We start from the raw sequence: 12,500 nt of genomic DNA, 5'->3' as shown, positions 1-12,500 counted from the left end.
GAAAGGCACATTCTTATATGTAACCATAGCAACAGTGATCTTTTCACGTGTAAAGACATCATGTTTTCACGCGAAAACTCACTTGGTATTTCATCGGCGTTTACTTAATAAAGCAAGATTATTGTATGCCAATACCGACTGGATTTCATGAACAGTGGGTCCAGTTACAGTGCAGCGAACGAGTGAAATACTTTTCAACACGAGAAGAGAAATTTCCTATCTTTAAGCGGCCATGTAATATTCTATTTATTATGTAAACACCAATGAAATACTATTAAACTCATTTCACGAAAGGCATCAAAAGGCATGTTTTTATATGTAACCATAGCAACAGCAATCTTTTCACTTGTTTTCGCAGGAAAGCTCACTTGGTATTTCATTAGTGTCTACATCATAAATAGCAAGATTAATATTATGCCAATACCGACTGAATTTGATGACCAGTGGGTTTTCCTTGATAATTTCTTTCAAACGGCACATCAAAGCAAAAAATTTGAACTCTTTCAACCAGAAAAAATGTTGATCACAGGCTCTATAGCGAAAATATCGTTGACGCCACCTATTGTCGTTAATAGGCAGATTTAGCAACAGAACGGGAACGTCAGTGGCGACATCGAGCACAGAAAAACTACCAATGAGAATTTAGAATAGAGAAGAAAAGAGTGGAGTCTACTCTATTCTGAATTCTCATTGGTGTTTTTTTCTGCGTGCGCCGTCACCACTGACGTTCCCGTTCAGTTTTATTCCCGTTATGTTTTATTGCGCAGCAAAACTACCAATGAGAATTTAGAATAGAGAAGAAAAGAGTGGAGTCTACTCTATTCTGAATTCTCTTTGGTGTTTTTTTCTGCGCGCACCGTCGCCACTGCCGTTCCCGTTCTGTTGCTAAATCAGCCTAATGTGCCAACCCGTGCCTTACTGGCTGTCGAAACAACCGTTGGCACATTTGAATAACAAAAGCAATGTTTGTAAACAGATATCTTCCCTATAGAAAATTCTTTCATATTAATAGTCAACGGAATTGAGACCTCGAGAATTAGAACTTGGGTTGCTCAGGTAAAACTACTGGCAGAGTACTTCCGTTCACGTAACTTGTTACTGGGTTGCCAAACCCAGTCGGAATCCCGGTTTCATTTCGTGGGTTTTTTTGTTATTTTTTTCCGTGTCGGGAAAAGTCTTGCCTGTCACTCCCCTGCTAAGTGGTGTCTTTGTGCATAGAGTCTTCTGTGCGTATTTTGTTAGGTTTGAGGGGGCTGGGGTAATGCGTAGTTTGCTCTGCACAATTAACCTGTAATGGCGTCGAAAGTCATTGTAACGCGAATGGCTTTTTAGTACATCTTTAAAGAAAATATACCCACATGGAGCTTAGGAATGGAACGTCAAGACAGGCGGTGAAACATAAAGATCTGGAATCTTAAAAAAGCGACGAGCAATGGACTTCGACAGCGTGAATCTTTCGCCCGTCGAGCCGAAATCAAAATATGCTGTACTTCTAATATTTCGCCAAGGTGGTGTTACGTACAACACTGAAACCAAATGGAAATTTCTCTGGTAACTTTCGGGTTCAACAAAGACAGAGAAGGAATCGAACACCACAAGTAGATCTGTGATCTCTGTTGTGTGTCTCACAGTGTTTACTGAAGTCGCATCTATTTAAAGTTTGCCTGTTTGTCTGGCAAGTAACATTCATTTTGTACTCAACTCTGCAAAGGTTAAAAAAAAATGGAAATGTGGCAGTGAAAAATTACTTGAATGAAAGCTTGTTGTCTCTTTTGTGCTTTATTATTTACGGTCAAGGTTCTTTCGAGAAGGGTTGAATGTGAACTGTCAGAAATTTATTTAATTGCGTATGCTTTGTGATTGTGTGTTTCGCTTGCACGCACGCAGCTGAAATAGGAAGGGTTTCTTGCCTCTTATAGCAAATATGTTGCTTGTTTCAAGAAATGTTTCGGTGGAAAATATTTCAGTGAAATTTCCAGCTTTTGTAAATTTATCATGTTGTGTAATTTTCGAGCTTAGCAAATTTGCATACATGTGCTGAAATGTGATACGGGGAGAATTTTTGTGGTAACGCATAAGTCACGAAAATAAACAGGTCTGTTGGAAGCGTGCTTGAGTTTCAACAAAATGACCCCCAAAATCGGCAAAAGATTGTGACGCTGATGAATAATAAAGTAGCTGCTATTACCAAAACGATGGAATTACCTGGTGATAAATAACCTTGTCTTGGAGAGTAAATTTTTGATTTTCCAGAAACAATGGTTAACCTCTGAGAGTTGGGCGATTGTGATCTTTCTGTTGAATTTGCACATTTCTTGTCAAAATTTATAACAATCGAAAGAAAAAGAAAACTAACAAAAACAAAAACCCGGTAGCTTGGCATCATTTGATACAGATGCTTCACTGTTTCGCGAGTAAACATGCCGCGGTAACTTGATCACTGCGCCCGCTGAATTCGATGTGCGATTTACTCGGTGCAGCCAAACTTGTACAATTACAACAAAACAACTAAAATCTCCCAAACTGTTTTCCGCTGATGGTAACTTTTTATATTCGTGGTTCAAAATTAATGTTGTTTTCATGTCGTAGATTTTGTTACCGATGGCAAAATATTTTATGCTCGATCGACCGTCCTGAAACTTCCTTCTGCTCTTCTTAAAATTTATTTACTTTTACTTCAATATTTGTTTTGCATAAAGCAAGCTAACAAAATCTGTATCTTGCTTGGTTCGCATTTGATAGCATTAAAATAGAATTTTCGGTCCTATGCTTCTGTTACTGAGTGGTATATTTCTTAGGTCGCTCAGCTTTCAACTTTTGTTTACAAAGCTGTCAGATGCTGTCAGTGCACGCTTACACTTGTGGTGCAAAGAAGTTGCATGATCAACATGTCAGCCCAGAAGCCAATGTTTCTCGATTCCCTTTTATTTTCTTCAGTCTCTCTGGGTTCAGTACTTTGCTAGTAACCACATGTCTTCTTAAGGGGCTATTTATCTAAGACTTCTACCATGGCGCTACAATGATAGACAATACCAAAACAATATCGTGTAATGTTAGACCTACATATTACGCAAAGACAACTGTCAACATGTCATCCCAGAAGACAATGTTTTTCACTTCCCATTTATTTTCTTCAATCTTTCTGGGCTCAGTACTTTGCTAGTAACCACATGTCTTCTCAGGCTATTTACCGAAGACTCCTACCATGGCACTACAATGATAGACAATACCAAAACAATATCGTGCACTGTTAGAGCTACAGATTACGCAAGGACAACTTGAATCTCCTGGAAGACAACACACAGCTCAGTTGACATTATGGAATAAATCGCTGTGTTACTTCACTACCACACGTAAGCAATGCGTGTCAATTTTTTTTAAAGAGGACAGGAATTTCTTCTTTCTGACAAATGATTAATTAATAGGCCGGTAGCCAGGTTTTTAACCTCAGAAAAGGATCTGTTTCGTCGTACGAACGTGTGAGGACCTGTGATCCAAAGGGCCTCTGCTGGTATGACTTCTGGTATGATCAAAAATAAGACACAAACAGCAGTGATAAACATATTGAACTTGTTCATTTTAACTATGACTTGACGTTTCGTATGTGCTCTACATACATTTTCAAAAGTAACCGTTGAAATTTAAAACAGCTATTTATGTATAACAAAGCGGATGAGGGGACTGGAACCTAGATTAAGCAAATACTTAACAGTAAAATATATAATAATAATAATTATAATATTAATAAAAACAGAAAAGATTAATAAAGCATCAGCATTTCACTTCCGACGTTGACGTTGAAAGCTGGCTCAAGTTCTTGAATAAAGAAGGTCTCTTTTATTTTACAATGATAGTCAGTTTTGCCCTTCGCTAAAATATCAAAATGATCCCACTTGATGTTATGTCCAGTGGCCTTGACGTGGTCAGCAATGGCTGAAGTATTGTCATTTTTAGCTAGGGCCTTAAAATGTTCGGTTTTTCTATCGTGAAGCCGCTGTTTAGTTTTACCGATGTAAAAACCATTACAATCCCAACAATTTGCTCTGTAAATAACTCTGGATTGTTGTGAACGATTAATACGGTCCTTGTCAACGTCGCTCCCAGGGTCTCTCTTCTCTGCCTCCATTGGAGGCAGAGAAGAGAGACCCTGGGAACGAGGTTGGGTCCTTGTAAGGAAAGAAAGATTTTATACATCGAGTGGTATGACTTCTGGTATGACTTCTGAGTGACCCCCCCCCCCCCCCCACAACTTGAAAAAAAATGCGTGGAACGCTGCACGTACCACAGGCAACCCAGTGTACCCTCACGGAGGGTCTAGTTCATCTCAAATCTCGAGTGCTTGTCAGGCACGTGCAATTTCGTAATCTGTCATAATCTTAACAGCCCTTATAATGTATCTAAAGAAACTGCATTTTTCGTACGTCGACAACCTTAACTGCAGTGTTTAATCTAATATTAAACAAGATCAAATTTATCCATGGTCAATTCGATTTTTGAGGGAAACGCCGAATTCGGATGCAAGCTTGGATTAACATTCAAAAGACCAGGAATTGAAGCCGGCGGGCGTTTCATTATTTGAGCTTAGTAAAGCATCATGTGATGTTGAGAATAGTTATAACTTTCACCTGCCTCCGGGCGTACGCCTCCAAACTGTAATCATCTAACCTGCTGTCGAGGGTGTGAAGCCCTATCTGAGTGGCAAATTCTGGGCTTTCCGTCAATCGCCACTCCCAAAACGACCTTAAAATATTCTCCACCTCAACGGACTCCATGGCATCAGCGACGAATTTAGAACAGGAAAGTCTCTGAAAAGTTGCAAATCGCAAAGATCCCAGTGTAAAAAAAAGTAAGGGAATCGTCTGAAAGAGGAAAGTTTCCGACAAACAAAAGTATTTTCCAAAACAGAAAACAGTATTTCGTGACACAACGTCTGCAAAGCTGATCGGGATACCACCTTGTATTTTGACACGCGCCGGCAACTATTCTATTCAGACGCGCGATTAGCGAGTAATGGCGAACGAGTCGGTCACAAATGGTTTAATCTCAAGCGAAGGTATCACGGAAAGATCAGGCCAAGAACAAGCTCTTAAATTCGCCAAGACGTTGTACATTCACGGAGGAAATATCTCTAACTGGAATCGGACCAGAAGGAAAAGCACTCCAAGCCCTTCGGATGAGGTAAATTCAATAAATTTATGGTCTACAAATTGAAGTCGACCTTCAGCTGGATAGATCCATCGCGACTGAGATGTTATTGTAGAGATGCTTTAGCTTGTGTTGATCATTTTCTTCAGATAAAAAAAAATATATTGTGAAGGTGTCAAATAGTGTTCTTTAGGCGTTTTACAGGAACTGGGTGTAAATAAATCATTGTTATGATAGTTTCGTGACGGGCGCGCAGCCGAGAGAAAGTAGACGAGGAAAATATTAAGGTTTACGAATTTTGGAGTATTTTAGGTAGTTGATACCAATTGTTTGAGGTTCTATAACATCTCTCTTGTCAGTTAATGAAAATAATTGCAGTGCAGGCGGAAATTATACACAATGTGCATGCATACTTTCCATATGACGCAGCAAATTTAATATTTAAAAAAATAAACTATATATTACTTGCTGTTTTAAACGCTCTCGTAATTAAAACGCTTGTAATTAAGTTCAATCTCAAGATTTGACAAAAACTGACGTGTACTGTACTTTTCTTTTTCAATCTCTGCATTTCAAATTTTCAAGTACTCACTTACATTTGTACAAGCAAATCGTTGTCAGTTTTCTCAATTTTGAAGTTTGTTTTTCTATATATACATAAATTGTAGCTGTTAGAGAGCATCGGGACAACTTTGTGCAGCTGGCTGCCAGCAAACAACAACGAACAGGAAACAATTCCCGTAAGTTTTTGGAAATTTACGTCTCAGGTTACTTCTACATACTTAAATTTTAATGCTGCTTAGTAACAAAAAAGCATGATCAGTGGTGTCAGTGTGCCAATTAACAGGCAACAAAAGGCTTCGGCTACTTCATCAAGAGAAGTCAGCTACTCTTTTCCTTAAACTTAAGGAATTAAAGACAGATTCTTTCAAACCTAAGATTAAAATTCATTCTAAACGTGATCATGAATTTTACTAGTTTGGCACCACCCTTTTAAGAATGGAAAGACACACCAAGAGAAGGGGGCTCTAATGGACACCTTCTTGATGCAGTCAGACCTTACTTGGCTCAAACCTGCCACCTGAACTTCAAATTTTATTCAAACCCCTGAGGTGTGGTTTTTTTTGGGATTTAATTTAGGTTCAGAATATTCAGTGAAAAATTAATTTGTCACCAATAATATAATCCTTAGCTCTGTCTTTGCCTGTCAATGCCTTCAATGGACTAGCGGTTTGCACATTGTTAATGTATGGCATGGGTGGTGGGCATAAACAATAGATCTCTTCAGTACCTTTCAAATCACTTTCATCATCTGTCTGTTGTGACATTTTATTGCAAACTGGCCATTGGTAGAGTACAAGGCCAATATCTTCAAGATCTGATTGATGCTAATAATTCTAGTAATTTTATTAGTGTCGATTAAAGAATACAAACCAAGTTTGCATTTTGCTCATCAAACAAGCTTAAACTATGTAAGTTTATGCTATAAGAAGTCAAAATTGATGGCTTGAAATCTAGTGTATAATTTTTTGTAGTAATTAAAATAAGTACACTACATGTATAAACTACAGTACATGGAGCTTGATCAGGCTTTCAACAACTTGGTTCAGCTGCAGGAACAAATTGTTGTGTTTAGTATGTCTAGTAGTTTGCCATGCATCTTTTCAGCAATACATCGTTGAAGATGGCGAGTGTGGGTGAAACATGTGATTCATGTGCAGTCAATGTTTGGTTTTATTACCGGTATATCTGTGACTTACCAAAAATTTAATTGCAGAAAAGGGCTTTGAGGTGTATCAATAAGAGCTTTGTCGAAAGGATTGAGCGTGGAGAAAGAGAACATCTTAAAATATCAGGTATTTTAAAAATATTACAATATAAATGAAGTTATTAAAGTGAAATTTAATTAAGTCAACAACTAGGAGCAAGGCTGTTCTCTAAGAAAATTTTCCGTGATACAGGCTCCCAACATTAAAAGTTAGTAGCCCATTTTTTCAGGAGCCTGGGAAGAATTAATTAATTAATCAACCCAATGCTCCCCCCCACCCCCCCTTCCTTGAAGTCAAGTGGTCTTCCTTAGTTGTAGTGTGTACCTTATGACAGTAAACGCTGTATTTATTTATAAGGGAATTGAAAAAGAGCAATCACATATTTTTCCAATTGAAACCCTGTTTATCTTTGAGATCCAGGCCAATAGTAGTCTCAAGTCTTGATCCTGCTCGTCACCAATCAACATTTCATGTTGGATTAGTAAAAGTAAAAGTGTACTTCAGAACATAATTTACCGCCTTGTGGTTTGTTTGTTATTTTTTTGCTTGCACATCTAAAGTGCATAAAGATCCAGGTATTTGGGTTAGGGAAGAACCTTTATAAGCGATCAATGGGAGATACAGTGTACTCAGAGCATCGCATCACGGAAATGCATGTTTAATGTATCACTGAAAGAACTGCATAATTCTACCTTACTCAAGTTCGGAATAATGTCATCAGAAGCAAAAAGTATTGCTTACCTGTTGTGAGAGCTCCATTGCTGTACATCACCAGGTTGCCTGCGCTCGCAAATAGGGCACCCCAGGCGACCGTGCCACTGTTAGGCAGCAGCCTTGAGGAGCGACTGCAGTCAACCACTGTATTTGTGTATGCGTCAGATTCCTCGTGCTTTGGGTTGTAGAGCTTTTTTTATCAGTGTGGCGGGAAGAAGGAACATTCTGTGTGGAGTGTTTAGTGTTTTTTCCCCTCCCTGAATGGAGTATAATACAAATACTATGGAAATTAAGGTTGAAAGAATTTGAAAAAGATGTTGCTTAAGTAGGCAATGAAAAGAATGCACCAAAAAGCAATCAAGAAAAACTAATTAAAAACATCAGCAATGATAAGCATTTACAAGTGCACATACCTTCATCGAATTCGCAAGCATGACAGGCATTGTGTGGCTCCAATGATCTCAAAAAGAATTATACTTTTTAGAGAAATATGTAGTCTCAAAATAAATGGGGCTTGATTACAGTAGTTTAGATCTTATGGCAGAAGAGGGAGCACTACCTTGCACAATGTTTCTATTTTTTTGCTTACGGGACAGAAAAGCTCAACTCACACATTTCTGGACACTGAAGATTTCTTCCACTCACATGTACAACTGTACATGTAGGTTCTCATGTTGGTTTAAAAACAGGTACACTGCAACAACAAGTTTTCTTATGACAAAACTCTCCTGAAAATCTAAGTTTACTTAATGAAGTTGTCTTGAATTGTGCACCTATAACCAAGAATATGATTTCAATTTTGTATCTTTTAGTGAAAATATTTGCAATTGAACTGCAACCTGCCCTTGTCAAGGATGCACTATTTAGAGGTAAGTTATGAATGATATTGTTGACTGTACTATCATGCACTGAATTAATCCCTCTGACACATTTGTATTCACAAGCACTGTGGTAGGAACTAATAATATTATTATCAGGTAGCACTATGAGAACTGGATCATGATAATGACCAGAATTCCAGAGTTACATGTACACCCCAAGTATTCATTCGTCTGGTTGCATTCCCCCCAGATTGATCAACCTGTGTCATTACTCCTCTCTCCTCTCTCTGAAGCTTGCTCGCCTCCATGACCAGTGGTCACTGTCATTAAATTTTTAATGCGTCGATTTTAGTATCATTGGGAAGTTGGATACTACATCTACCTCAGTGCACTACCTCAATTTGACTTTGATTATGCTATTGTCTTCATCATTATTACTGTAGATGTCATAACCTTGCATAATTGCATTATGTATATATTTATTGAATTGTAATGATATCACACTACTACATGTACAACAAGTACAGTTACTGTAGTTATTCATTATTATTATTATTATTATTATTATTATTATTTTATCATTCAAGTATTTTAATCGATGTATTAATTAGCTTTACTTAGCAGCTTATTATAATAATTAAATTTAATGTTTAATTTTTAATTTGTTAAGAATTAATATACATGTACATGTAACATTTTCGACAATCAGTTAAATGGATGGGTTTTTTCTTTATTTGAACAGTCATGTGCGAGCTGGGGGTGGAATCGGTGGAGACATTATTCTTAGCATTACCAGAAATGTCAGGCCAAGAAAGTCTGCAGGTTTTGAAAGAATTCTGGGAAGTAAGAACTTAAAGTACACGCAGTTTCTTTAATTTTGATGTTAATGTAATTTCTGAATCCTTAATGGCAGGGCCTTGAAAACACACAGATCATACAGATCAGTAATTTTTACAAATTGCAAATATTTTCATGTAAATTGCATTAATATTTAAACTCTGATGTGAACTATAAGTACTTTTTGAGGTGTGTTTCCAAAAAAACATGGAAATCCTTCTGTACAAAATATTTTTTTGCATATTTTAGGAAATGGAATGCTTGTTTGACAGTGGATATGTCAGTGATTTGGGTGTATGTGACTTGGACAAGTCCATGCTGGAAAAACTGTATCAATGGGCACGGGTAAGGGCCTTGTACTGCAAAATTGTTAATTTTACCTTGAGAAAAACTTTCTGGTGGCTTTTCTAACCCAGCTACTATACATAACCTTACACAATCTGTGGTTAATGTGTGACATACAGTATGTAATATTCTTACTGTGCCATTATATTACTTTACACTTTCCCTCTTTCGGTATAACACTAACTTAATTAAGAGCTACATACCGTGTACACATACATGTACATATTTCATATGAGTTAACCCCCACCTTGTTGCTTCTTCCTTCATCAGTTGCTGACTGTCAACAGAGATGCCAACCTCTGGAGATCTAAAATCTGGAGATTTTTTAATCCAGACTCTCAAACCCCCCATGATCAACCTGTCCACTACCCCTTCCCCCCCCTAAGAGAAACTGCACCCACCCAGCCCCCAGCAGCTCCTTCAGAATACAAGGAAAATCTACTGCCACTGTCAATCTTTAGAATTTTTAATGGATAAACAGAGATCCAATCAAGCAATCGTTTATACAGTGTATGGCCGTGATAACAAACAAAGATAAAGAAAGCCATTTTGTTTATAGTTCTGTGTTTGAAACTCAAAGATGAAGAGATGAATTAAGAAGCAATGAGACAAGTTTCAAAAGAAATCATAATTCTTAAATAATTTGCGAGTGAGATTTGAGCTTACAATGGAGCAAAGTCTTTGAAAGGTTCAAATTTGTTTTTATCCAGGACATCTGATGACTTGTTTGGAAGATTCATTCCGTATCCGGGACACTCCTGGATAATCCGTGATAGTTGGCATAAGTGTGACAAGCTAAGATGAATCTGTCCATCATCTTGTTTTGTTTCTTTGTCTCTTTGTTTTTAAGATAAAGCCTGGGATCAATCAGGTCAACTTAGCCTCTTGTTGCGTCATGCCAAAAGTGAGTTACTTATAGTGTGAAATCTACTTCTCTGCAAGATCAATAGCATTATTTACACGTTATTTGCATCCATAATAATAATATTGTGTTTTATGTCCATGCACATGTAAATGACCAGGAGGCACAAACCGCATTAGAAATACAGAGGAGACTGACACCGAAGTGAATTGACTGTAAGCTAGTCTTTGACAAAACCATTAAGTAACAGCTGTATAATAAATCTGTTGTAACTGAAAATTTCTTCAGGGCCTTAATTATCTTGTCAACTATTTGAAAACATTTACTTTCAGGATCTTGTCGCATTTAGTGAGAAGCATGATATACAGTTGTTGACCCATGCTGACCCAAGAGGTATGTACTGGTTCTGAAACAATATATCCCATAGCTTCAAAAATGGCCATTTTACTTTCAGAGCGTTGAAAGAAAAACTGCACATCAATCGGGTTGCACATGCATTTTCATTTCTTCGTCCTTGCCAAACAACAGCTTGTAAAGATAAAATTTTCAGTCTTTCTATTCAATTTTAACACCGATCACACCAATAGACCTAATCGGCTAACTCAATGTTGTACCCACAATCAGTTCAAATCTCGTGAGGTTAAGATTCCTTGTGTGTTGTATTTGCAATGTAGCATTCACATTAAATGATATCGAAATAGCTGGAGCAAAGCGTTTTATTCCCAAAGGATTTGAAATGGGTACAACATTGAGTTAGTCTATTTGGGCTATTAATAGGCCATTTCCGAGTTCATGTCTGCCTCCTTTTCAAAGCGAGTCTAAGTGCGAAGTTTTTGTAATGGTAATTAGTTCTACTTTACATATGAATGAAAACTAATTTTCATAACAAAAACTTCGCACTTAGACTCGCTTTGAAGATGAGGCAGGCTTGAACTCGGAAATGGCGTATTGTTGTACAAGCGGTACATGTGTCTCGTCAAAAGTTGGGTTTAGTTTCTAAAGAACTGTGGTGCTGCATCGGTGGGGATGTCAAACACATAAATTCTTTTATCAGTTGAGTTGACGTGGTAAATTGACCATTGTAAAGAAGTTCGAAAGCTGATGATTCGAGTGTTAGCCCTTTGTCAGAGCGAATTAAGGAATGTGAGAACTTATAATCTCTACAGTAGTCAATTTACCATATCAGCTCAATTGATCAACCCAATTCTGTATTTCGTCGGGGAAAGTATTCTCTACTTATGTCCACGTTTGCACGCAGCTGCAAAAGTTGCAAAATTTGCGAAAAATCGCGAAAGGTGAAAAGAAGAAGACAAGTCCCCAACTAGGACTCGCGGTTTTTGTGCACAGTTTTGCGAAATTTCCGAAAAACTGCAAAAATCGTTAACGGTGAAGACAAAAAGAAGTTAGAAGACAAGTCGCCAACTAGGACTCGCGATCTCAGCAATATTTGCGATAATTCGCAAAAATCGTAAAAGGTGAAAAGAAGAAGACAAGTCCCCAACTAGGACCCGTGATTTTTGTGATTTTATGCGAAATTTGCGAATTTACCGTAAAATCGCCAACATGAATAACACAAGTGCCATGCATGTACTTCTGTACAGGACTGCTTCAAAAGCAACAGCCTACAAACTATGCATATATTAGTTTATGGTATAAAATCTTCATTGAAGAAGTTCCAAGTACTACGCACTTTTCGCACGCTTTCTGCGTTTTTTGCGAGTTTTCGCAAAAATCGCGAGTCTTGTTCGAGTCTAGTCTTCTCTACCTTTTCAGTTTTTTGCGATTTTTGGCCAAATTCGCAATTTTTCCAAAAATTTTTAAAATCGGAAAAATGTCGAGTCTTGTCCGAGTCTTGTCTTTTCCATCTTTTCAGTTTTTCTGCGATTTTTCGCAAAATTCGCAATTTTTGCAAAAAGCGTTAAAATTGCAAACACCGCGAGTCTGGTCCGATCTTGTCCGCATCTAGACTTATCTACCTTTTCGGTTTTCGGCGATTTTTCGCAAAAT

General features: G+C 37.6%; 2 protein-coding genes across 5 annotated transcripts in view; one reads left to right on the top strand and one right to left on the bottom strand.

The window, feature by feature from the left end:
- LOC138019907 (uncharacterized) overlaps nucleotides 1-4,911 on the bottom strand; it is a 24,196-nt gene extending 19,285 nt beyond the window's left edge. For 2 of the 3 annotated variants that reach the window (XM_068866867.1, XM_068866876.1), the window contains exon 1: nucleotides 4,626-4,911. In XM_068866867.1, coding sequence (XP_068722968.1) covers nucleotides 4,626-4,772 — 147 coding nt within the window. In that variant the 5' untranslated portion in view covers nucleotides 4,773-4,911. The remainder of the gene's footprint in view (nucleotides 1-4,625) is intronic. The other variant, XM_068866883.1, reaches the window with a different exon arrangement.
- The window catches only part of LOC138019919 (glutamate--cysteine ligase regulatory subunit-like), a 9,722-nt gene continuing 2,085 nt past the window's right edge, over nucleotides 4,864-12,500 (top strand). The window contains exons 1-8 of one of the 2 annotated variants that reach the window (XM_068866894.1): nucleotides 4,961-5,178; nucleotides 5,814-5,885; nucleotides 6,923-7,001; nucleotides 8,441-8,497; nucleotides 9,192-9,292; nucleotides 9,536-9,631; nucleotides 10,482-10,535; nucleotides 10,826-10,886. In XM_068866894.1, coding sequence (XP_068722995.1) covers nucleotides 5,011-5,178; nucleotides 5,814-5,885; nucleotides 6,923-7,001; nucleotides 8,441-8,497; nucleotides 9,192-9,292; nucleotides 9,536-9,631; nucleotides 10,482-10,535; nucleotides 10,826-10,886 — 688 coding nt within the window. In that variant the 5' untranslated portion in view covers nucleotides 4,961-5,010. Of the gene's footprint in view, nucleotides 5,179-5,813; nucleotides 5,886-6,922; nucleotides 7,002-8,440; nucleotides 8,498-9,191; nucleotides 9,293-9,535; nucleotides 9,632-10,481; nucleotides 10,536-10,825; nucleotides 10,887-12,500 lie in introns of both variants that reach the window. The other variant, XM_068866899.1, reaches the window with a different exon arrangement.

The sequence above is a fragment of the Montipora capricornis genome, chromosome 2 (genome assembly GCF_036669925.1).
Source record: "Montipora capricornis isolate CH-2021 chromosome 2, ASM3666992v2, whole genome shotgun sequence".
Classification (NCBI taxonomy): Eukaryota; Metazoa; Cnidaria; class Anthozoa; order Scleractinia; family Acroporidae; genus Montipora; species Montipora capricornis.
Note: the sequence above shows the minus strand (reverse complement) of the source record. Positions and strands in the feature narration are given on the sequence as shown.